Source organism: Bombus bifarius, unplaced genomic scaffold, assembly GCF_011952205.1.
Source record: "Bombus bifarius isolate JDL3187 unplaced genomic scaffold, Bbif_JDL3187 scf7180000008062, whole genome shotgun sequence".
Lineage (NCBI taxonomy): Eukaryota > Metazoa > Arthropoda > Insecta > Hymenoptera > Apidae > Bombus > Bombus bifarius.
This window is the reverse complement of record NW_022884426.1, coordinates 402,068-426,984: the sequence shown is the minus strand read 5'-3', so window position 1 is coordinate 426,984 and position 24,917 is coordinate 402,068. Positions and strand designations below refer to the sequence as shown.

The 24,917-nt window shown below is 36.3% G+C and overlaps 4 protein-coding genes across 19 annotated transcripts; 2 read left to right on the top strand and 2 right to left on the bottom strand.

Annotated features, from left to right (window-relative positions):
• Positions 1 to 31: 31 nt before the first annotated feature.
• Positions 32 to 2,911, bottom strand: LOC117208379. Its single transcript, XM_033449549.1, has 2 exons — positions 2,475 to 2,911; positions 32 to 1,885 (listed from the first exon to the last, which is right to left on the bottom strand). Exon 2 carries the CDS (start codon positions 1,853 to 1,855, stop codon positions 239 to 241), a length of 1,617 nt encoding a protein of 538 aa, XP_033305440.1. The 5' UTR covers positions 1,856 to 1,885; positions 2,475 to 2,911; the 3' UTR covers positions 32 to 238.
• Positions 815 to 7,835, top strand: LOC117208380 (solute carrier family 41 member 1-like). Of its 3 annotated transcripts, XM_033449551.1 has the most exons (8): positions 815 to 922; positions 3,660 to 3,744; positions 5,149 to 5,578; positions 5,674 to 6,145; positions 6,253 to 6,400; positions 6,495 to 6,697; positions 6,760 to 6,908; positions 7,008 to 7,835. In XM_033449551.1, the coding sequence occupies exons 3-8, from the start codon at positions 5,186 to 5,188 to the stop codon at positions 7,191 to 7,193; spliced, it is 1,551 nt and encodes a 516-aa protein (XP_033305442.1). In that variant the 5' UTR covers positions 815 to 922; positions 3,660 to 3,744; positions 5,149 to 5,185; the 3' UTR covers positions 7,194 to 7,835. The 3 variants fall into 3 exon arrangements, with proteins under 3 accessions (XP_033305442.1, XP_033305443.1, XP_033305441.1); XM_033449552.1 differs by lacking the exons at positions 815 to 922; positions 3,660 to 3,744 and adding an exon at positions 3,751 to 3,889; XM_033449550.1 differs by lacking the exons at positions 815 to 922; positions 3,660 to 3,744 and having other exon boundaries at positions 4,891 to 5,578.
• A 569-nt stretch (positions 7,836 to 8,404) lies between these two features.
• LOC117208375 (solute carrier family 41 member 1-like) lies at positions 8,405 to 17,786 on the top strand. Of its 13 annotated transcripts, XM_033449538.1 has the most exons (9): positions 8,405 to 9,061; positions 11,359 to 11,461; positions 11,933 to 12,091; positions 12,191 to 12,452; positions 12,764 to 13,214; positions 13,326 to 13,505; positions 14,628 to 15,067; positions 15,199 to 15,419; positions 15,922 to 17,786. In XM_033449538.1, exons 4-9 carry the CDS (start codon positions 12,364 to 12,366, stop codon positions 16,260 to 16,262), a joined length of 1,722 nt encoding a protein of 573 aa, XP_033305429.1. In that variant the 5' UTR covers positions 8,405 to 9,061; positions 11,359 to 11,461; positions 11,933 to 12,091; positions 12,191 to 12,363; the 3' UTR covers positions 16,263 to 17,786. The 13 variants fall into 13 exon arrangements, with proteins under 13 accessions (XP_033305429.1, XP_033305431.1, XP_033305434.1 ...); XM_033449540.1 differs by lacking the exon at positions 11,933 to 12,091 and having other exon boundaries at positions 8,405 to 8,848; positions 12,312 to 12,452; XM_033449543.1 differs by lacking the exon at positions 11,933 to 12,091 and having other exon boundaries at positions 8,405 to 8,848.
• Positions 17,787 to 18,600: 814 nt separating this feature from the next.
• Positions 18,601 to 24,787, bottom strand: LOC117208374 (RNA exonuclease 1 homolog). 2 transcript variants are annotated; one of them, XM_033449534.1, is made up of 9 exons: positions 24,286 to 24,787; positions 22,325 to 24,132; positions 21,879 to 22,218; positions 21,622 to 21,788; positions 21,082 to 21,552; positions 20,706 to 21,003; positions 20,457 to 20,619; positions 20,077 to 20,336; positions 18,601 to 19,923 (listed from the first exon to the last, which is right to left on the bottom strand). In XM_033449534.1, exons 1-9 carry the CDS (start codon positions 24,383 to 24,385, stop codon positions 19,838 to 19,840), a joined length of 3,693 nt encoding a protein of 1,230 aa, XP_033305425.1. In that variant the 5' UTR covers positions 24,386 to 24,787; the 3' UTR covers positions 18,601 to 19,837. The 2 variants fall into 2 exon arrangements, with proteins under 2 accessions (XP_033305425.1, XP_033305424.1); XM_033449533.1 differs by having other exon boundaries at positions 22,325 to 24,135; positions 24,286 to 24,786.
• Positions 24,788 to 24,917: the final 130 nt, after the last annotated feature.

The following is a 24,917-nucleotide window of genomic DNA, read 5'->3' as shown; positions in this document are numbered from 1 at the left end:
ATTTTCTTCAAAGCGGAAAACTCTTTTACTCTACATTTTTTACCTACTTCCGAATGAAAAATAATGTCCTGCCAATTGTCTGCTCCTACCTAGTTGGGAATTTCTCAAACTCGCGTACACTTGACGAGTTTTCAAGCCGTAAAAGCATACACTTTGCAGTTGATACATAGTAAATCTAACGATAAGAGCGTATACAAGGCGCGCGTGTATACTTTATCCGCGTGTGCGATACAGAGGACTAGAGTACAATCGATTTCCCTTTGACAATGGTAATGTAGTAATTCTTATAGATAAGAGGGTTAGTATTATCGCTAACGAAGTTTCGGTCTGGCTTGACCGACGCAAATGGATTTTTACACGGTTGTAAAAGAACTTCGACGTCAGCGACGGAATTTATTCGATTTATTTCCCAAAGCATTTCTTGCGCAGTGTAAGACGTGATGGTGGTTGGAGCTAACGTCTTGGAAAACTCGCGTATCGTTTCGAGCCATGTGTCTTTTCCTGCAAACCCAGTCGTCCGATAGAGACCAGGATTGTAGAGACAAATTAAATCAGGAGTAGCAAGAGTTTGCGATGGGTCGCGAACCAAGCAGTGATAAAGCTTCTCCGGTTTAAACGTAACGATAACAGCTCGACCAGCGGATTTACATTTCTTACAAAGTTGAACCATGGATAAAAATCTAGGTGGGACGTCTTTCGGTAATTGTAACTCTGGTCCGATCAGAATCAAATGGAGCTTCTGTAAGTTCGGTAAGAAATGAAGAAACAGTTTCTCCCAGACGTCTAAGTGTATACCTTCGAATTGGAATTCCGCGCCGAGTATATGAATAGTCCAATCGGTTCTATTTCGCCATTCGGGGCAAGAAATCTGCATGGAATAAAGGGCTGTCAGTGGGATAGTGCACAGATGCGATAACAGAGCGTACGTATAACAATCCATTTGACGATAATATAAAGAATTCCCGTAAATTCGATGCATTAATTTATCGAAATCGAATTCTGGCTGTGCGACGAACATTTCCAGATGCACGTTCGGAATTTTCGGATTAACGTAACCGTGTTTGTGTTGGAGGTGCAAAATTCTTTGATAAACTCGGAACTCTTCGCACCAATTTTTATGTTCGTCACCATGTTCCTCGCAGAAGAATTCCATTCCGCAGTGCACGCAGCAGATCAGTTTCTCGCTAAATCGACGACAAACTCGACAAACTCTAGGATATAATATGATTTCTTTTTCCCAAAGATCCAACGATCTTTTGACCTCAGACTCGAGTATCGCCAGCAATTTTAGCCGATAAATACGGTACTGGTCCGCGTCCAATTGCACGCCAGAACCATCAGAGAGTGTCAAGACGATGGACGAATGAATCTCTGTCAGTGCTTCGCACAACTCACGATGCTGCGACAGTCCCTGGGTTTGATGCATTATCGAGCAATAAGACACCATTTGGCAACGCTCACAGAATAACTGAGACTTCTTCGAGCAAACCATACAAAGGCTAGACACGAATACGAACCGTGGCTTTACCTTTAATTCGATGCATTCGTCCTCTACGCTCTCATTCTCCTCTGATAATATCGATGAGTTGATTAATAAAGACAGCTGAACCAAAGGATACGTTAATCGCGAACGTACACCGATTGGATCATTCGTTTGGTGAAAACAGTCTGTCCTTTCTTTCTGGTAACGCATAACATCGGGTGTTATAGTTTTCTCTGTTGTTCCTCTTCTTTCTCTCTCTTCCTTCGCTTTCGTTTCATCGCAAGTCGTTGATTTCTCACAAGCGACGTTACATTTCGACGATCTCAACGGTGGTAACTTGCTTCCTTTGCTCCGATGTTTTCTGCGACCCATCGCAGATTCTTCGAAACTCGTGCACTGTCACTTTATTCAAATTTGAAATTAATTACGGTACTGGCGTGTTTTATTTCGTGCTTTTTTATTTCCTTCTTTTCTCTTATTTCCTTTCTCTCTCTCTCTCTCTCTCTCTCTCTCTCTTCCATAATTTGATATTTATTATATTAATCAGCTATAGTGGGAAACGTTTGAACAGTCGCGAAAGTATGTGAACCCTTAAGGAAACTGTCTTTAAATATATGGGTTATGCAAAAAATTTCGCACGTACATACAATGTGATACGATTATCATGATTACATTGATAAATTAATAGGGTCACCTCTCGCGTGATGTAGCTGTATATTTAATGTCTCAGTTTTGTTTTAATTGAAAGTATTATGTAACAAAGAGCTTTCAAGTGTTTCTTAATTATGCAATCAATTATATACAAGTGTTGGATCTAACTTTATCTGGATCGAAAGCGTGTAACGAAGAAATGCAAATGAACGAGCAAACGAATCCGATTAAGAATACACGGGGAGGAGAGAGAAAGAGAAAAAAAAGGGGATACGAGAAAAGAAGATTAAAATTTGTACTAAAAATTTAGTAGACACGAATAAATAAGAAATTCTCTTACCTTGTAATATTACACTAAATCTTGATAATATAAGAGTAATAAACCACTAAATAATATTTATCATGTATATGAATCCATTATTATTAAAAAGAAAAACAATTATCCGATTCTATTTCAAATGATATGACGTAAATAACGTGTGATCGATTTGACAATAGAAAGGCGCACAATGGACGCAAACTAACTCGTCGAAGTCTCATATAATACGCATGCATCGTCTAGACAGAACTCTCTTACGGGCACTATGCCCATTGCCCAGATAAAGTATTTCGAGCATCATTCCCCCGTGTATATCCCCTATGCCCAGGGTAACTTGCATCTAAATTAATTAGTCTTCGTTTGTAATAAGATGAATTTATTACAAAGCAGCCGCGTGTTTTCTTTATTTTTTCCTTCGATTTCCTATTGAATTTTCCTCCGAAATCAATATTTTTGCATTATTTTACGATCATCAAAGCTTTTATTAAATTTCTTGTTCTACTATTCAACACAAGACTACATTTTTTTTTAAGCATGTACCTTTCTCTTGCATTTTTAGGAAATTATGCATTTAGTCGTACGTACGTGAAAGAATATATACAAAAATAAATAATTGTATAATTTTTTGTTTATTACTTTAATTTCCCAATTTACTTTATAAAAATTTCTTTTTGCATTCTAAACATATGTTCAGCATATTCCTGTTTTCCTGTTTGTTTTATGTAAATTTAATTTCTTATATTTAACGAAAGAAACAATTTCATTTATGGAAGAGTACATGACAACTGCCACCTCCGTTAACATTGCAATATAAAATACTAATCCTATTTTATAGATTTTCATAATATTCAGAAAATTCGTTCTCAGATTAGTTTCGCTTTTTATCATTTTTACAAACTGAAACGTATCGGTAAAGTAAATTTCTTTTTTTGTTACGTTTCCATACAAACAATAAAATCAGTTATATCGTTTATCATCAACCATTTATTATCCAATTGTCTGTTTTTTATCTATATGATCTCGCGTATCTCTAGTACATCTTTAACTCAATAGTTCGAAATTACGACTTTAAACTCGTCAAACTTGAACTCGTCGATATACATATTGCATTGCGTGAATATTATATAACACGTACATATGTACCATGAAAGAGTGCATACATCATTCACGGTTCAATAACTAGATTATTAATGTTTCGTATTACAGCTGTTCATACTTTTTCGCTGGTAACTGAGAACGCCTCCACGTGGTTGAACGACGAACGAATATGGAGCCGTACTATACGTTCAAGGTAGGTTATACGGCATCGAGGTTATGTTTTCCACGTTGAAACATCATCAATTTGGCAATACAGTATTTCCTTGTTTTATTGCCAAAAGATTATTTATAAAAATACTACTAACAGCCAGAATATCTTTATCAATGTTAAATATCTCGTACGTAAAATCAAAAATATTAAGCTATGCAATTATGCAATTACAATGGAAACACCTTTTTTTACACATAAACATGGCATTTTAACCTGTAGCATCTCTATCTCGATCAAATTTTTTGTACAATATAATATCGTTTTTCATGATAGATTATTGTTATAAACAATTACACTTTTATTTCAAGCTATAACCATTTTCTATTTTATGGCAATCTTTTAGATAACGAACCTTCATTTACTCTGGATATTATTATTTCTAAAATTTTATATCGGTAGATATCTATTAAATGTTTAAACGTATCATTATACGAATTCTATTAATTTCACTGTCGTTCATTTTTTGACTTTCATAATTTTACTCGTATCATATTCGCCAATTACTTTGATCTTGTCATTAACTTCACGACCATGAAATTGTGTTTCATTGTCTTTCATTTTCTCGTTTCTCCGTTATGAATTGTTTTCATCGAATTTTCCATTCGATCATGATTACGAAACAATCGATTACAAAACAGGTAAAAAGCAATGCGTTTGACTTCATCCCAAATGGATAATGGATGCAAATATCGATATCGATCATTAAGAATTAGTCAATTCACGCCTAATGTCATCCGATGCGTAAGATATGGAAATATTATGTACTTTCAAAATGAACACACAATAAATACTTTTTTCTGTACAGAATGCATGCTTTTTCTTATACGATGCTAATTTTCGTTTGACAGTTTTGTACAGCAAGAATAAAAAGATAAGCTGTCCTATGTGCAATGAAAAGAGATCTTTCTTTTACTGTACAGCATTGTAATTATTGTTAATTATATGGTGAAGAGAGAAAATATATCAAAGATGGAAACTCTCGAGCAATGCAATAATGTTAATGATGATAATAGCGATGGTGGTAGTAATGACGAAAACGATGACAGTGATAATGATCATGATGACATTGACGATGATGATGATGACGATAATAATGATGATGATTATGATGATGATGATGATGATGATAATGAGGACGATGATAATGATGATAATGATAATGATAAATGCAATGACGATGATGAAGAACAGGAGGATGAAGACGTTGATGCTGTAGATGATGATAATAATAATAACAATAATGATAACAATAATAGTAATAATAGTAATGCTCGTTAATTACACATCAGTTACAACAATTACACTCACATTCTTCTGATTAAGATGCAAATTCGCAATCTTTGTCAGAGTTCAAAAGAATAGCAGCGATCATCTTTTTCGTTACAGTTTTCGATAGTACTGCTTGGAAAGCGATTTATCAAGAATGAGCCATGCTAATGTAGGAATGAAGGTGAACGCAAGTAATTTATCAGACATACGACAGAGAAAATCAGAAAAGAAATTTCGCGTAAACAGAATGGTGGGACTAGATAGTGATGAATCACTTCGATCGAATATTTCCGATATTACCATGGAAGTGGAAATTAAAACTGATGAAGAAACAGAAAGCGATGGAGAACATACACAGCGACTTATACCATCGCCAATTGATCATCAATGTATTAACGATGATGCGAAAAAATCAGTTACACGAGACACTCAATTTAGGCAATTCAGAGATGAGAATGTTTGGTCTATATCTATACAAATGTTTGTGCCTTTTCTGTTAGCTGGTTTTGGTATGGTGGCTGCCAGTATGTTACTGGATGTTGTGCAGGTACGTACGAGTACCGAATTTGATAGGAGCGCAATATAAAAACATTGAGAAAATGTTTAAACGCACACGTCGGTTGATTTCCTTCTTTCCTGTAGCATTGGCCTGTATATCAAACAGTATCCGAAGTATATATATTGGTGCCAGCATTGCTTGGCTTGAAAGGAAACTTGGAAATGACATTAGCTTCACGATTTTCAACTCATGCAAATCTTGGACACATGGATACAAAGAAACAGCAATGGACTTTGATCGTTGGAAATCTTGCTTTAATACAATGTCAAGCAACCGTAGTAGGCTTATTGGCTTCTTTAGCTGCTATCATACTTGGTTGGATTCCAGAAGCACAGTTTGATATTTACCACGCGCTTTTGTTATGCGCCAGTGCCTTAGTTACTGCATCCATAGCAAGCTTTTTGTTGAGCTTGGTGATGGTCGCAGTTATATTATTATCCAAGCGGATAAACATCGATCCAGATAATATAGCAACACCGATTGCAGCTTCCCTTGGTGATTTAACCACTTTGATGCTTCTTTCAGGAATAGCATCTCTTCTATTCAAAGCAACAGGTAAATATGTATATTTGTATATATGTATATGTAAACACAAAAGTGTATACAGTTGTTTAAAAGTAGAATAGCTTTCCACTAACCAAACATTCGCAACATTATTTCAGAATATGCACAATGGATAGCACCCATGTTAATAATATTTCATGTCATTGTCACGCCACTTTGGTATTATATCGCAGCTAAAAATCCATTTACCAAGGAAATATTAGATTACGGCTGGGCACCTGTGATATGTGCAATGTTAATTAGCAGGTATTTACATATTCTTCATTTTGAAAATGCATGCAATTGTCGCATGCAAAAATCAACATTGGTCGCTTAACAGCAATGTTTCTATTAATTTTAGTATGGGTGGTTTGATACTAGATTATACGGTATCCAATTACAAAGGTATAGCAGTATTTCAATTAGTAATAAACGGCGTTGGTGGTAATCTAGCTGCTGTTCAGGCTAGTAGAATATCGACGTCTTTGCATAAAGATTGCCGATTTAATAATCAAGAAATACCCGTCGTTCGTTTCAACCCGTTCTACGTTTTCTGTACCAAAGGTACGTCAATTATAACTAAACTTAAGATGTCTTCCATATGGTACAATGGGAATGTATTGCAGGCGGACACGCAAGAACTGCTAGAGTTCTGTTAACAATGGTAATACCTGGTCATTTGATATTTAGCTATACCATTAGTTACCTCCAAGCTGGTCATACTTCCTTTACACCTATATTTCTCATTGTTTATCTGACTGCCGCTTTAGTACAGGTATACAGCCAATTTTTCATCAGCGCTTGTATTATATAATCAATAAAAAACGCAATGAACAATTAGATCATTGCATTCGTATTTTCGTTTGAACGTTAGGTAGTATTATTGTTATACATCACACAATTGATGGTTGTATGGATGTGGATACGAGGAATGGACCCAGATAGTTCTGCAATACCATATCTAACTGCAGCAGGTGATTTAATAGGAACAGCACTACTAGGAATCGCGTTTCACCTACTGTATGCCATAGGAGATGGAGATTCTGATGTTGGAGACTGATTGGATTTTATATTCGGAGCTCGCGTGAGATACCGAATGTGTATAGAAAAGAGAACATTGACGATTTTGTGTGATGTTTAATTGAGTTTGAAATATTTCATGCAATTCCTATCTTTATATATTGTATTCTGTAACAAGCCATATTATTATTTCTTTTATTCTTTGTTTTCTTCGCTGTTTTCTTATAGCTTATTTTCTTCTTTGCCACTTTTCGTTGTACAGTACTTTTTCTTGATTTTGATACAAATGTAAAAAGTGATGAATGTTATGGACGGAGGAAAATTATCTGATCTTGGAGCAAATCTTGGGATTGTTTCAAAGTCAGTCATCTCATAGGCAATACGTTCGTGAAGTTTACACGATATGTGATCGAATTGTTCGATTCTTAAATATCAATATTTACGTATTTTTACATGTATGTTATTAATGTATAAAGATACATACTTATCGTTTGTATTTCTTAATACCATCATGCAAACACGTATGTACAAACGTTAATAACATTTGACGAACACAGCGTTCATTTCAATTGCCATTTTTAAAGTGAGCACGTCCAGCATACCGTATATAACGCAACATGCTCAACTATTTTGTACCAAATATTGTACTTACTAGTCGAAATAAATTCGACTAAAATATATACGTCGTTGCACCTTTACTATTTCTCATCAATTTCCAGGTTTCCTCCTGTTCTATTTTTATTACGTACGGTATTATAATTGCTTTAAAAATTGAAGCATGTAATCCAGAATCAGAATGAACGTTAAAGGGGAAATGGATTAAGAGGAAACGCAGAAGGAGAAAAAAATGAGGAAAAGTAGAAGAGAAGTATGAGTAGATAGAAGTTTCGCGATAAGATATACACAGGGGTAAGAACGCTATGAGTGCAGCCGCAGATAGGCCAAATTGTAATATGGTTCGAGTTAAGCGCAATTCTACTTGGACCGTAACAGTGGTGTCTTTCTTTCGTACGATATTGTACGATCGAGTTACGAATAGGGCTTAAAGGTTTGTAAGCGTAATCGCATAAGCGAGGCAGCATCTGAGCGTGTGCGTTCAACGAATATACATCATGATGCGTGCACGTGCACATCAACATTAGTCAACGATTCGCACACGCACAACGTACAAACGAAACGACCAAGCTGTGGTTGAGAAGCACATCAGCCTGTCTCCGTCAATGAAATAGTTAGATCTGTCAGTGCCAACTATCGCCTCGTTCTCGGCGGAGCCTTTTAGATTTTATCTATCGCGTTGCTTGATTAAGTCGTTTTCTAAAACTGTTCTCGTACTGACCTCCCTACGTCCGCCGCGGTAGCTTCTAGTTCTCAAGAAGAAAGGGAGAGAGTGTCGCGAACCTTGAGTCGATTGTTACCGGTCGAATATCCGTTTCTATATTTCTTTTGGATCCCTTTTTCTACTAAATACGTAATAACGAAAGGGTAACGGAAGAAATAAAAATCCGCTCAGTCGATTATACTTTTGTCTCGGATCCGTGTTATTCTTTTTCGTTTGTATCTTATCGTCCCCCATTCGTACGTTGTAGATACATACGTCTTTCGTACTCTGTCCTTCATTCTTCGTTTACTCATCGTCAATTACGAAAAAGAAAGAAAGAAAGAAAGAAAGAAGACAAAATAAAATACAGAACGAAAGTAACTATCAAAGTAGAAAATTATATATCAGTCATTGATTTTCATAACACGTTAAGTTTTAATTGGAATAGAAAGAAAAATGCAATTTGACGGTGTGTGAAGAAAGGCGATTGTAAAACACGTTTTAACGTGAATCTATTGTTTCGTGATCTATTTTCTTCTTACGTATTTCCTTGCTGTTTACTACCGTTCCGCCTCGCGATACAACCGTGAGTAAGTATAATTACGACACAACTACTATACCCCCTTTGTCATGAGATACGAGGGCACTATAGGGACGAAGGAACGAAATTCTTGGCCTTCCATGATAAACGAAAGAGATGCGATTGAATGCACGCTTCACGGGTCACGGGAACCAAGTATCAAAACGTATGTTAAGTTATTGCTCCTCATGGTCGAACTTAAACACGTGGAGTAATTTATCAATTTGTGAATATGTTACGGAAGTGCTTCGTACTCGCGCGCCGTTAACGTTAAACGGCAATGTTTGCAAATCCCGATGCATGAATGTTGCAGGACATATTCGATTTCCGACCGCATACGATCATTTCATTTTTATAATTAAGATACTTCTGATTACCCGATGTCCTTCCGACTTTATAACATCATGAGACGAACAGCGCTTTTTATTCACAATTTCTATTATTTCATTCATCTGCAGATATACTTCTACGATTAATATTACAACGTTGTGGTTATTGGATATTGATTTAACAAGTACGTACTTACATTTGAAGAAATATGTCGTGCGGCTGTAGAACGATCGAAAATGATATATCGCACTTATAAGTACACGTGATATCATAACGTATCGCAATTACGATAATAGTAGTCACCCTCGGCATTCCTATCTCTCTTTTCCTTTTTCTGTACCTTCATTCTTTCCACTCCATTTTTCCATCGCATTATAAATTTACTCATTTGCATATTCGTGCCATAAATCGTAATTATTCTATCTTTAATTATTATTAAAACTTTACTCGATACGTTTCAATCTCTTTTGCGTTATTTGTATCAATTTGTTTCGAACTTTATCGGGAGTGCTTAAATCTATCGAAAGAAATACCGACACTATTTTAATTATTTTTAATATCTATAAATTATTATATATCTAAGTGGGATACGTAACGATGTCAAAATTCTACAATTTTTCCTTCGAAGATCGCACACTTTGTAGATGCAATTTTAATTTTATACTTGCAGCAATTAGTTCTCTATACCACGTGTTTGAGATCAATTGCGACGTCAACATTATTCGTATTCAAGATGTGTTTAAATCGAGTTACTGTATTAAGATTGAATGAACTCGTCGAGGAAAAAAAAAAGAGTAGAATTCGCAGGCAAAATACGGAAGTCGATTTAATTAGTGAGTAAGGAAAGTACATTGAATTAATAAAATACGGGAAACGTAGATTATCGTGGCATCACGACATAGTCTAGAGTTGAAACTCAATGTCATAGCGAATCACTCGATTTATGGACGACTAATTGTAAGAGATCTTACATAACCGGTCTTTTAGGAAATAGATAAGAATACATAGTGCGATAAAGATATAATAATACGTACACATACAGCAGATCCAATTAAATAGTAAATAAACATTGCGATGATAGAATCTGACTTAAATCGTACAATACAGTCGTGGAAACTTACGTTGAAATGATAAACGCGGAATGAATAAGTTTCAATATAGGCGATCTAGTAATGTATACAGCGAACTGATTAATACCGTAAATTTAGAGATTTCAAAGTGTGATAAATGAATATCGAGTTCGTGATCTTTACCGAGAAAACGCACCTACGTTCTAAATTCAAATAAATTCTGCCCCGGTATAAACGATATCGTGATGAAACATTTGTCGATTGATCGATTACATGATAGAAAATCGAATCTCGATAGGAGATTACATTTGAAACGGATTAAGGTATCGATTCTTTGCGCGAAGGTCGATCGAGCAAAATAACGCGATGGTAAAAGGGAGGAAGAGGTGGTGAGAGAGAAAGAAAGAGACAACGAGAGGGTTTAACCGATAAACAAGTTTAAAAAAGTAACCTCGTCGAGCGAACGAAATATAATCGAACATGCGAATGGATATTTAATTGCGTGAACGAACAGTTAGAATAACAGATAAACGTAAATAGATAAAGAGTAAGGCAGAAAAGTAAGAGAGATATGCAAGCAAGCAGACAGATAGGAAGGCAGGCAGGTAGGCAGGCAGCTAGGCAGACAAGCAAGAAAGCAGAAAAGCAGACAGGTAGATAGGCGAGGAATAACAGACGGTAAGGTAGACGAACAATCAAGGTTTACTTGGGCTGACGATCGATAAATTCGCGCTTGCTCCGTTTACCGTATGTTCCCGGTAAAAGTCCTAAGTGAGTTTAAAGGAGACAAACGTGATGCATGATCGAGATCAGTCGCGATGTAACCATAGCGTGAAACGGCCTCGCACCAGGCCACCAGCCTTACACCACCAGATGCGTGACGACGGTTGATTTTCTTTTTTATCAGAATCGATACAACAGTTTTGAGAACATTAAAAATCAGATTTTTCGAGTCTATGAATCTGGCCACGATTCGACACACCATCGAGGATTCCCTTACAGAGGTACAGGTATGGTCAAAGTATCGATGCACATCCAAGTATGACATTTATGTAACATCTTTCCAAAATTCATATTTCTTCCTTTGCCGAAACGTATTCGTTACGTAAACAGCAGGGACGCTAATCGATATCTTATAATCCGCAAACTACACTTTAGAGTTGTTCATCTTCTCTCTCTTTTCCTCTTTCTTTTTCTTCTTTCTCTTTTGACACCTTTTTCAAGCTAGAAAACAAACGTTTCATATCTTTGTCTTAATTTTCATTCGAAGAAACTATGTCCGAATAAAAATTGTGATCATCGACTATAGAAGTATTTTACGATTTTAAATAACCATAATATTCAAGTTTTTTCACGTAAAATTATAATATACTTGACTATTAGAATCGTTTTAAAGACGATCATATTCTTACGTGATATAACACGAACGAAATGTAGGTTGATTCGATATTTGATTTTAATTTTTTCTTTTTTTTATAAAGTGACTAGTGACAAAGATAAATGAGACAATGAAAAATTATGAGAGATGCAGATTAGTGAAAATGGATAGAAAAGAAAAAACAGTGATATCGAAAGTAACGAGTGGCAATAGACAACGTGTCGAATATAATGAATGCACCGATCGAATCATCGATAGTTTGGTACGAGCAAAAGAACAGTTTGCAGAATTCGTAACACCAAATCTGACTTGCTTACGACGTTAAAAGTCGATGTGTTTTAATTTTCGACGTGCCTTACAGTGGTTCCGAGCGAATCAGACTAGAGATATCGTCCCTCGCTGGTTACGTAATTTGCTCGATTCTTGTCCTGAAATACAACTACAACGAGCGAACATTTAGACAAGCGTTATCATTCTGAAAGGAGAATGGCTATATATCCGTGGCAGCGAGTCACACGGGGTCCTCAGTAGAAGATGATAGAGGACCAGGTGCATCAACATCCGGTACGACTACCTCCCGACAAACACGCCCATATCGATGTTACAGGAGCCAAAACTGAAAAGTACGTTCAACGACTGACATTATTTCGTTTTCAATCTTAAATCTGATACGCAGCTCGTGCATCCTCGAAGCGTACACGATAATAAATAAATTACGGACTAGTTGACAACCATGATCTTGAACGAGATATCGCTGATAGAATTAAGGCGTACGTTTTGCCATATCTGTGACTCGATTACATTTCTTGATTGGAATTCGGTTTACACATTCATAAAAATACCTGTTTATCTACCGTCGGGTATAAATACATGTATATGCTACAAACATGTATATTATGAATATATGCATTTTATATTAACTTTCTGTTGACAGTGATCAATGTAAGGAACCTTTGCTTTCCGAGAAGCAAACTACCCACAGGGTAACGCCAGTTCGTGCTCGTTCGCGCACTATCTCAGAATCAACAGTCGGAAACACGATCATGGGCACAACTTCTGCCACAGGCACGAGTATGGTTGCGGTGACGGCTATGGGAACGGGCACGAATGCGAATGCATGGATGGACACCGTTGTCGGGGTGAATAGTACCACCGATCCTACCGACAAATCCATCGAGGAAGATTGCGTCGAGGTACCCATGTTCGACGAGGGAACCACCGATAGCGGCCGCCTCCCCGACGTCGTCGCTGAGAGTAAAATCTACGGCGTAAACGGGGATGAACCCCTCGAATCGTACCTAGCGATCACTATTCAAGTTTTTATACCGTTTCTTATTGCCGGCCTTGGCATGGTTGGAGCTGGATTAGTCCTAGATTTGGTTCAAGTATGAAAACATTTTTTCCCTCGTCTTCCTCTATCTCTTCCATCGAAATCGGATTAAATACCGTACAGCTTCAGATTTAACATCCTTTTTATACGTCGCTGCTTTCCACAGCATTGGGTCGTGTTTGAGAAAGTGAGCGAACTCATCATTCTGGTACCAGCACTGTTGGGTTTGAAAGGAAATTTGGAAATGACTCTCGCATCTCGTCTTTCGACTCAAGCAAATCTCGGACACATGGACGCGCCGAAAGAACAGTGGCACATGATCGTCGGAAATCTCGTCTTGATTCAAGTGAGTCGGATTCACATTCTATTTTTAATCTTTCCTTGTTTTTTATCCGCAAATATTGTCTCAAGTGCACTCTCCCTTTCTCTTTATCTCTATTCTCTCTTCCACTTACCTATCGCTTTTTGCGATCGTTCCACATCATTGTCGATTTTTCTATTCCAACGCGTCGTCTGTTACTTTATTGCATCTTGTCGTCTCCTTTATCTCGTTTTTTTCCTACTCGTTAATTCCACGACTTTTTCCACAAACTCTAGCAATTGTCAACACATCTTACGATATATTGGCCACAAAAATTATTCCATGTCAGATACCTGAACTGACAAGACGTACGACTCGCAGGTGCCTTATCATTGGCGCCACAATTTTATTTGATTATACGTTCAACGCGTCAACGGTAAACGACCTTCAAGTGTAAACGTCATGTTACTTGCGCTCTTTCACCTGATCGTACGATCATTTACCACAAAATGCATACGTTTTAATTTGCAATATTCATTTTTTATTAATCTATTAACCAGGACATCCTTTATCTTGGGAACACTCGCAGTTCACTGGAAGAACATTAAAGATATCTACGTTGTACAGTTCCCTAATTATTTATCGGACTTATCTTGATACTCTGAAACGTTGCTATATTTCTAAAAGTCACGATATATCCTCTGAATATTTAATCGAAAAATCATGCAAAAAATGGGTAAGATGCGCGCAACACATCTCTATTTGAAGACCACAAGGGAAGAATGCGACAAGTTACGTTTTTATAGAGGATTCGTTTCCAAATTCGCCGTGCCGTCGCTCGACCTTGCACTGCCAAACCATTTTGTTCTTTGGTTTTCGGATTAAATACATTTTAAGAGATTTTAAGAATATTTATTGATTTTCTGTAAAATTTCAAGACTCGTCAACTATTTTGATGCTGCCGGATTTGCTAGATTCCTCTTTTCAAGCGACATCAAGCTCAGAAAGTTGATAAAAATGGACTCATCCTGTTCTTCCCGTGTAATTTTCACTTTTATTTGTCTCCGTTCCTCTGGTCAACAGTTTTTTAGTAATATGTCTTATACAGCCGTTATTTCTGCCGTTTGGCGTGATATTTGTGTAAAGAAGATCAGTTCGTGTTGGCAGTGCCAGGCGATAGTGGTTGGATTTCTGGGCTCTGTGGTGGCAATCGTAATGGGAGCATTCCGAAACGGTACCATCTCGTTGGATCATGCATACCTATTATGTGCAAGCAGCCTAGTTACCGCCTCTTTGGCATCCTTCGTCCTTGGATTGATCACCGCAGGTGTGATTGTTTTCTCCCGTCATTGTCACATAAATCCGGACAACGTCGCGACACCGATCGCCGCCAGTCTCGGTGACATCACTTCCTTAGCCCTGCTCTCTTGGATATCCACGATTCTCTACGAATCGATAAATAAACAAGATTGGGTCGCGCCTCTGGTGATCGCTTGTTACATCCTTGTCACGCCGCTCTGGGTATGGATCGCCAAAAGAAACAAGTACACCAACGATGTCCTTTACTTCGGATGGACTCCTGTAATGATCGCTATGTTGATCAGCAGGTGAGTACAGATATTCCGTTTCGTTAAAATTATTGCGAGTGCCAAGAACGACTCAGGAAAGTAAACAGAAAAAGAAGGCACGAACTAACTATTAAAGTGAACACGAACGACCGCTGTTGTTGACCAAGCAGTTGCGGTGGTCTAATACTCGAATTCATGGTGTCGCGATTCGAAAACCTGACCGTTTTCCAACCGGTGATCAACGGTGTCGGTGGAAATTTGGTAGCTGTGCAAGCAAGCAGGATATCGACGGCCCTTCATAAGCAAGCCGAACTGGGAACGCTTCTAATTCCACCGGGTCACACACATCCTGTTATCTTCATTACACCTATCGCTAACTTTTTTGGCAAAGGTAATTAAGCCATATTAACGAAACTCACGAGTCGAGACTTACACCGACGACCACGAGTATCAAGACGCTTGTTGATATTTAGTACAAATTGATTGCCATTTACCGCTTTTATTTTCTTCTTATTATATTATGAATCTGTTATTTCATTGTCATCGTATGGCAAATCGGAAACCATGGTGATGCGAATCAAGATATTGGGAATTTGCATTTAGTTATTTGTTTCAAATCGTGCAAGAATCGTTCCTTTAGTTTCATAATTAATTAAGTTATGCCTTTGATACGTTTCCGTAATTTGGAAAAGTGCAAGCAATTTCTTGTAACAGTATTTTAAGAAAAATACCAGCCTTTAATAAAATAATAAAGCGAAACATGGTAAAATTTCCCAGTAAACGTAACACGTGGTTTTGTCCTAATGCTCATTGTCGACGGTGTATATGCATCTGTCTCCACTTAATATCAACCTAAAGGTGAATTAATTACTTCCTCTTTCTTTGATTGTCAGGTATGCACGCGAGAACAACAAGGGTCCTAATGGCGATGGTTATACCAGGTCACATCATTTTCATTTACCTGATCAATTATATGAAGGACGGCAACACTTCGTTAACGCCACTCTTCGTTTTTGTTTACTTGTGTGCCTCCACGCTGCAGGTTGCTGCTCTCCTGTACATTGCTTACATAATGATACACTGGATGTGGAAGCGAAAAATCGATCCCGATAATTCAGCAATTCCGTACTTGACGGCAATGGGGGACCTATTAGGCATCAGTTTATTGGCAATCGCTTTCCAATTCCTCTATCTCGTTGGAGATCAGGATTCTGATCAGACGATCGCTCCATAAAAATTGCGTTCTAATAGATTGCGAAGATTTCGTCGATTATTTCCTGTGAGGCGACTATAGTTATCGATGCGTCGTACAAAATATCCTCTCTCGAAAAATCATTGACATCGTCTTCGTCACCGGCATCACCATCGTCGTCGTCGTCGTCGTCGCTGTTATCTTCATTATCATCATCAACGTTACCATCACCGTCATCATCATCGTCATCGTCATCGTCATAGTCGCCGTCGCCATCGTCGTCGTCGTCGTCGTCGCCATAGTTTCCGTGGTTATTATCGTCGTTACATATTCTATGGTTTTTTCCTTGTATAAGGAAAATTACAAGTTAGTTAATCGCTTTGTTAGTACGCCATGTGGAAAGGTAATACTTTTTTTGCACGAAAGAAAGCAATACATCGAAAAAATGTATATGTAACTGAATGAAGGCCAATGCCTAATAAGGCTGTGCTTTTGCGGAGGTACATATATTGTATAGTAATATAGAGCATACCTTGTTGCCCGAAATATTTTTGTTTGAATTAAACCGAATTCTCATGCAGATGACTCGATTCAACTTAGTTCGATTCGGTTTGATTCACTACTTAGTCCCGTACTACAATGATTCCGCGATATTATTTTTCCTTGTTCATCTAGTCGTGAAGAAATTAAGTTTATCATAATTGGACTATGTATGTACACGAGGTCTTATGATAGTCTTTAGCTATAAATAATTTTAGATCGATGGGCAATCCGCGTTTTCGCGAAGATTGTGATCAGAGATAAGTAAAGGAAGGAAAAGGCATCCCAGAATCCGGATATGAAACAGTTTAAGAAAAAAGTATATTCGAGATATTATTTCAGCTTGGATACTACACTGAATTTTGTTTTTAGTTGATCAGTCGTTAAGTCGCATATGTTACGAACTGAATGAAATCCGCATACCTAATATTTGTAACATCGATACAATGTGTACGTGTCTTCGAATAGTTGCCTTCGTATACGATGGGAATTAAGTAGGTAATTTAAATATCGAGTGATGTCCACACGAACTATTTTTGAACGCTTTGAATAACTTGTTAACGAAGTTAAGGGGGCGGGACACTGAGCGACCCTCCTTGTAATAACTATTAGCGCATTCTCGATCACTCAATAAAATCAGTCGCAGTGCGGCATTGTAGAAGTTCATATTTCGCTATGATAGTTACACATCTGCTATAGTCCATAATTTCGCGAGTCTTCCACCGAAGCTAGACGATTATCGACACTGCAAAATGTATTTTCTCTATGTACACAGATTATATTGAATATGTACCTCGAAACGAGTTAGATTTCGTCATAGGAGGTTTCTTTAGGAGTGTCGCCGATAGATACACGCGCATGTTGAAATGCAAACGATGCAAACATATACTTTGTCTCTTTTTTGTCTTAACACGCGTACACGAGCGTAGCATATGCCTAAAATTTGAAAAACATTGTAAAAACCAGTAGGAAAACCACACCAAAGATTAGGCTATAAATATATCTTGACAATAATGTTTGTTTCAAGGAGGCAGATAGACTATTTTTTACCCAACACGAACAAAACGTGTAAAGCAAAACTCTTCCTTTTACAAATATAGATACAGATTTCACGAGAACGATAAACGTTCCGTTCTAGGAAAACTCGGAGGAAGATACTTCATTGCTTAACCAGTATCTTTTAAGTGAATTTAATTTTTTCCCCAAACAGATATGTATATATTTGCATACGTGCCAACAATAATGATACGAATGATGAAATATTTTCCTTCGAGTCTCTCCTAACACTCGAACGAAAAGAAAAGAAAATTTGAACAGAGGAAAAGCGAGGAAGAGAAAGAGAGAAGAGAGAGGCAAAACTAAATTTGGACACACATAAATTTCAAGAGGATGAAAAAGGAATGATAATTATTTTTTAATACGGTGCTACTGAAAAGAAAGTAGGTTTACGACGGCAAAACGCATGCGAGCTGCTACGAACTATAGACGTAAATGGCGAAACGAGCTCGCTTATTCACGTCATGGTACCTGTTCTTCGTCAAAGTATACGCATTCTAAAATGTCATAGTTCGATCGAACGAGTCAAGTAAGAGGAGCGTTAACCATTTTTTAATGGTGAGATTAAAATCGAGATGCCATGCTGGTACAAAGCGATTGAACGCACATTTGAATGAAACATTGATAGTAGTTTTATATAATAAAATTAAATGAAAAAAAAAATCTAATGTGCTTCTTTACATTATCGTTTAAATTATTTTTTACCTATCCTAATCTTTCTATTCCACTTATCAAAATATTAAAACATTATTGAAGGGTAAAAGAAATTGAAAACCTCAACGCATACAAAATATCGAAGTTACTTTATTGCAGGTTTCTTAATCTCCAAAAATAAGTTTATATCGTGTATAATTTCGAAAACAACTAAAGAGACAGATGCAACGCAGGTACCACTTCAAAGTACAATGAAAACGTAATTATTTACAAAGCCCATTACCCTGATCCAGCTGGTTTCAATGACCTTGCGATATATCGTCAAGGTCTATATGTTGTGTAACATCGTCTATACATACAGGCGCCGCTCAGCATCAGCCTTCAAAATGTTTGCAAAAGTACTTTCGGTACTATGTATCCCATTATGTCTTTTATTATTTTACATGTCTTCTAAGGATTTGGCTGAGTCTGGATTAGGTTTCATTTAGGTAGTAAATAAAAGACATGATTATAATTTCTTACGAAATTATTATTACCATTAATCTGGAAGGTAATTATGTAGAATAATACATACTTCACCGATATGACCTTAATATATATTGTCAAGCTCAATGACTGAGTAATTCCAGACAATCGTCACTTGGTTTTAGATTCAATGATATTGTATTGATTGGATATACACATATTTTTTGAACGCGCCATTATCGTAAATGCAGCTGATTTTGAAAAAAATAGAAACAATGCTGCACCGAAACAGGTGCGAAAAAGTATGCGTTTAAACAATCCAATATGCATATAATGGCATCGAATTGTCAGCGATGTATATATGCTTTGTTTATGTTAAGTATCAATATCTTACTAACGCCTATTATTTCCGCTGCGGTCACTTGAATTTTCGAAATACTTACTCATTGTCAGATGCAACTACTTTTACGCGCAGTATTGTGCTTATCTATGTACTTTCACTTTTATATCTGAAACTGAAGCCTACTGACAGTTATACGTGGATAGAGTAAAACTACTCAACGCGTTGGCTTGGTAACATATCTCAAGGCCATTGAAATCGGTAGCGGTCAATTGCTTTGTAAATAATTACAGTAGAATTTTATAAAAGTATGAATTGCGCGTAATCAAAAGAACAAACGTGTATCTACCATAATTAGAATAATGAATGAAATTCGAAGATGAGTGGTGATTGTATAATAATCGATTCTAGAATTAACTGGGCACATGTATATCACATATTTATACATGAAAAACTATAATACAACGCATACAATAATTTAAAAAAAAGTTATCATCGCTTCATATACCACAAAACCATAAGCTGTACACAATTCAGTCTGACAAAGTGCTTGTAGATTCGTTTATTGTAATTTTGCTTCTTCCTTTGCTTTCCAAAGAATTAACTCCATACAAGCAACAGCATCCTCTTTGCTGTCGTGTCCACCAACTGTAATATGAAACAAAAGATTAGTTATAGAAGAATTATTTTTACTTCATCACAAACCTTAACGTGCAAAGAAATCACGAAATAAAATATCGTTATTGAACTATACATTGAACTATGAAAAAAGAATAAAAAAGTATATGATTCTAAACTAACCGTCATTTTGAATAATCTTCCTTAAATATTCGGAACAAAGATTCTTTAATGCTCTCTTTTGTGGATAACCATTTTTATGTGGAAACATCACGCTTGTATCAACGACAGTATCGTGCAAAAGCCTTAAAGCTTTGAAATCGCTTTCTAAACTATGACCCACTAATATAGTTTTATCTGAAAACATTGTCAACAACGTTGCTTGGACATCTAATAACGTTGTTGTCACGTCTTTCATATTTTCCTCCGTAATCCCAGAAAACCTGTATACGCAATTTTAATATTGATTTGATTATTTATAAACATTGTATGAAAAATTACTTTTCTTTTTATTTGAAAGGAACAAGAGAAAATGAAAGAAGAAATATTTTTATATTTTTTACCTTGTATTATAATCGATTATAGGATTTTGGGGATTCACTAGCGTCTCATATACTACACTGCAATCATCATCAATGACTGTTATCCTGGTTAGTTCCAATCCTTGAGTTGTATAACACATTTCACAATCAAGTGCATATACCCCTTGTTCTTCTACCGGCGTATCTTAATAATAATAACAACGAGGACAAATAATAGAATACATATAAACTAGAGTTGGAAATAGAGATAAATAAACATTTACAAATTACCTTTCGGTAAAGTTCTCACGTAACCACGAAGGTTTTCGTAGTCTGTATAATCCCAAACGTGCGTCTTCGCGTCACAACAACCAGTTGCAGAACCATATTGTTGACAGCAACTGTATTTGCTTTCACCTCTGATTGTGAATTTTCTCCCCCAATGATATATACAGTTCTGTGATCGCGAAGCAAATCCTCGTTTATCAATCGCATAGGTTTGACCACATCGACTACAAATTCTTTCGTTAGGCACTTTTGACAGAACACTTTGATTTCGTGTGTTAGTTACATAGACTTTGGCACGACCCTGCAATTGAAAGAAATTGAGCGATATTTTCACGAATATTTTACTATATTTCTCAAAAGCTTTTTTCCCTCGGTTTACCTTCTGACCATCTGGATGTGGACGAGGAAACCCGTTATCTTGAAGTTGTTGCTCCGTCATTATCCATTTTTTTAGCATACCATATAAAGCTGCCCCTTTAAATTTCGTAATGGATCTTTTTGTTTTAAGAACACTCCACGAACCTTTAGTTTTCCCAGCCAACACTGTTTCATGAGAAACTGTACTACTACCTGGAATTACTATTGCATTATTATCCACAGATGAATTTTGATCAGCCTCTTTTCTCAATCTATGCGTAGCAAGCATGCAGGAATTTTTGTAAACAGCTAGTGCTTTGCATCTTTCGTGACAAGCATATTCTTCTTTAATCGCACGTTGTGCTGCATCCTCGGCATTTGTGTAAATTAATACACATACGTCATGCATCATATTCACATAATACTGACGAACGTTTAAAGGAAATTTCTGCGTGGTTACTTGTAATGGTTCAGGACGAATTAACTGAGGAACCTGAAACACAACCAAGACATTATACAGCTCTGTACGCCTATAATTAATTAAAAGACAAGGAATACAGACCATTTGTGGAACGTGAGCTATGCGTACACCACTCTTCGCCGTTTGTGCAGCTGTTTTATAATTATCTGCGGCTTTCGGTTCCACTAACTTTCCTACATTTTCTGTTACCTTTCTTTTTTCTAGTGCTAAGGATTTAGCATACGGTACATGTGCAATTCTGACACGACCTGTCGAATATGTAATTAATTATTAACAGTTTCTATTTATACTTTAAAATATCTTCATGCAAATACTTTCTTAAAAAAATAGTTATGTACCATTCCCATTTAACTTCAATTCCTTGTTACTCGCTATACCTATCGCTTCGGTACAATTACGACGTACATCCTTGGGAGCACTACTACTTGCAGAAATTGTTTTTTCTGCTACAGCATCGCGCATCAGACGCCACCTTTCGTACATTTTCTGTTGTGGATTTACAAATTTTCTCGCCTGTTGATTAACTCCAATTTGCCTGATAACACATGCAGCTGCTGAAGGATGTGCTACTCTTTTCTTGCCAATTTCTTCTACCTGTTCCTTTTCCTTTTCGTGCAATGCAGATGATCCGACTTTCAATGGTTCTGCTACCCTTGATTGTTCTGGTACTTGGTATTCCTTGTAACAACATTCCCAATAAAAATAAGTATACACAAATTAATACATTCTATATTGCAATTTTTAAGTCCCCAGAATTGTAACAAGATCAATTTATTACACATACCTGAAATATCTTTAAACACTCTTCTTGTACATCATGGTCTGAATCAGACATGCTAAAAGTTACATCAATATCATTACTGATGATACTACTATGATGATCATCATTCTCTTCATCATTGTCATTCATGGAATTCAGGCGAATGCTTTCTAAAGAATTTCCGAATCTCTCGGTTAAATCTTTCTTTTCCTTACTCTTCACATATTTTTCGTTTGTTGTATCGTCCAACCTACGATGCGTTTTCAAATGTTTGCTACTTCTATCACTTTTATTCTTAGTGTGCTCTTTTGAAGAACTCTTGGAATGCCCATGATGTTTCCCAGACCTATGATTGTCCTTTCTATCACTCTTAGATTTGTGTTTACTGTCATCTTTATCTTGGACCTTGTCCTTTTCCTGATGTTTGTATTTACTCCTATCCTTATCATGATTCTTATCTTTTGATTCTTTGCTTTTGTGTCTCAAATGATTTTTATTTTTACTTTTACTATGCGAACTGGAATGCGACCTTTTACTTGACTCATGCTTTTCTTTATACCTTTTATGAGATGTACTGTGATCCCTTTGATTTTTGTCTTTATTATTATCCTTGCTTTTATATTCCTTTACATTTTTAACCGTACTTTTATTCAAATCTACCTCTGATACATTTCCTTTTTCACATTGTGAAGATTTAGAACTCTCATCACTAGGGAACGTTTCTTGTTTCAGAGTATCGCTATATGTCAATATTTTTTCATTATGATTTTCTTTATTAATAGTTCTATCAGTGCTATCTATTATCTTTGGAAAATACATATCCTGTAAATTGTTCACATAGTCAGATTTTTTTACATCAGGATAAGATTCATTTTGTTTTATAGTCTTAAAATCAATGTGTGCAGTATTATTTTTATTTGTGTCATCATGATCGTCAGTGTTATCGCAATCATTACTATTCTCTTCTTCATCGTCAGAAAATTTTGGTTCGATATCTAAAGAAGAATCTGGAGATATTTTACTAGACTGTGCATCAGAAGTTGATTTAGAGCATGTGAGTACTTTATCCATCATATTGAGATCTGTTTCAATATGATCCAGTGCAGATTCATTTAATCCGTCACCCGTTTTTAGTCGAGTTTTCACTTTTTTTGGGACATATTCTTCCCTTTTCTTTTTATTCTTTGGATAATAGGTCTCCCTGAGTTTAAGTAAATATTCATTTGAACTACCATCCTTAGATGAATTTAGTGAAGCTGAGTCTGATTTGCATGTAGGTATATAACTCTGCATAGTATCCCGAACTTCAGGTGTGATTATCACAGTAGGTTTGTATTTAATTTCAACACTTTGAGGTTCTGCAGATTCATTGCCCATGTTTAACCAAGGTTTAGTTTCATCCGGAGAAGATTTACGTTTCACAGCTACTGTATTTTTTCTAGTTGGCATATAGGATATTATCGGTATGTGACGTTTCTTTAGTTCTGCAATTGGTGTTGGATTATAAACGCATGGTTGCATATTAACTGATGCTGGTGTATTTGTTCTTTCTTCTACCATAGTGGCCTTAACATTGTTTACTGTACCAGAAGATCCAGTGGTTAATGTTGGTTTTAATTCTTCAACTACCTGAGAAACAACATTCTGACAAGACAATTTATTATCTACATCTGTGACACTTCGATTAGCTAGGACTTTTTTGACAGCTTCTGTTACTAATTGTTGTAAAACGCCTGAATCAGATGTTACCATTGTAGCAGCTTTAGAGTCTTCAGCTTGACCCGCGGAATGGTTTTCCACTGTCTCTGTAGCCTCTGTGGTAACTCCAACATCTTCTAAAACAATATATAAACTTATATTTTTTAGATAAATGGTTTATGCTAGAAAACACTGAGATAAAACCGAAATAAATTTCTCGAGCAATATAAAATATCACGCGTAATATATTTATGATAAAGGAAAAGCTGAACAATAAAGGAACTTACCTCGTTTCGAATGCTTGAAATGACAGTAAGGTCTATCGCACGCTCCATTTTCATAAAATGGACAGTTTATAGCTTTAAAGTAACCAGTCGAAGGCAACATAACTATTTCATTATATTTTATACTTTCGATCACTCATTCTTTGAAATGGTATCGTATAAAGTCATATTAGAACATTGGCTTTTAAACAAAACCAACCTTTGTAAACTTGCTTTATGTATCAAACATTATTCTTCTTTACATTTAATTAATGGACACGTGTGATTATTATAAATCAAGAGATTTATGAAGTTTTATTAGACACATCGAAAACACAAAACTCAAAGCGAAGCGAATCCCGAGAACAGAGGTTATGTACAATTGAGTAGTACATTTCCCTATTTGCAATTTGTTTGAAAGTATTCAATCCCTTCCTTCCCCACCAGAACCAACCACCCTAACGACATCTTACTGTTTCCTCCATCTGCTCTTCCTCTATTTCGTACTTTTTTCAAATCTGCAATGACCAATAATGACGGTAAAACAATTCTATTATTATAACAATGGGTGCAAATATATAAGAAGTGCGGTCGTATATTGTAATTGTTTTTCTAATTTAATTGTACAAAACAATACAATATTCTAAATAAATACT

What these genes read in the sequence shown, in the direction of transcription:
- LOC117208379 (XM_033449549.1), bottom strand. Translation starts at nt 1,855, where the DNA reads ATGGGTCGCAGAAAACATCGGAGCAAAGGAAGCAAGTTACCACCGTTG.
- LOC117208380 (XM_033449551.1), top strand. Translation starts at nt 5,186, where the DNA reads ATGAGCCATGCTAATGTAGGAATGAAGGTGAACGCAAGTAATTTATCA. An exon ending in TCTTCTATTCAAAGCAACAG is followed by an intron (nt 6,146 to 6,252) that starts GTAAATATGTAT and finishes ACATTATTTCAG; the next exon opens with AATATGCACAATGGATAGCA. An exon ending in TGTGCAATGTTAATTAGCAG is followed by an intron (nt 6,401 to 6,494) that starts GTATTTACATAT and finishes TATTAATTTTAG; the next exon opens with TATGGGTGGTTTGATACTAG.
- LOC117208375 (XM_033449546.1), top strand. Translation starts at nt 12,364, where the DNA reads ATGATAGAGGACCAGGTGCATCAACATCCGGTACGACTACCTCCCGAC. An exon ending in TAGTCCTAGATTTGGTTCAA is followed by an intron (nt 13,215 to 13,325) that starts GTATGAAAACAT and finishes TGCTTTCCACAG; the next exon opens with CATTGGGTCGTGTTTGAGAA. An exon ending in GAAATCTCGTCTTGATTCAA is followed by an intron (nt 13,506 to 14,627) that starts GTGAGTCGGATT and finishes TCGTGTTGGCAG; the next exon opens with TGCCAGGCGATAGTGGTTGG.
- LOC117208374 (XM_033449533.1), bottom strand. Translation starts at nt 24,385, where the DNA reads ATGTTGCCTTCGACTGGTTACTTTAAAGCTATAAACTGTCCATTTTAT. An exon ending in CGTGAGAACTTTACCGAAAG is followed by an intron (nt 20,620 to 20,705) that starts GTAATTTGTAAA and finishes ATTATTATTAAG; the next exon opens with ATACGCCGGTAGAAGAACAA. An exon ending in GAAGATTATTCAAAATGACG is followed by an intron (nt 19,924 to 20,076) that starts GTTAGTTTAGAA and finishes TTCATATTACAG; the next exon opens with TTGGTGGACACGACAGCAAA.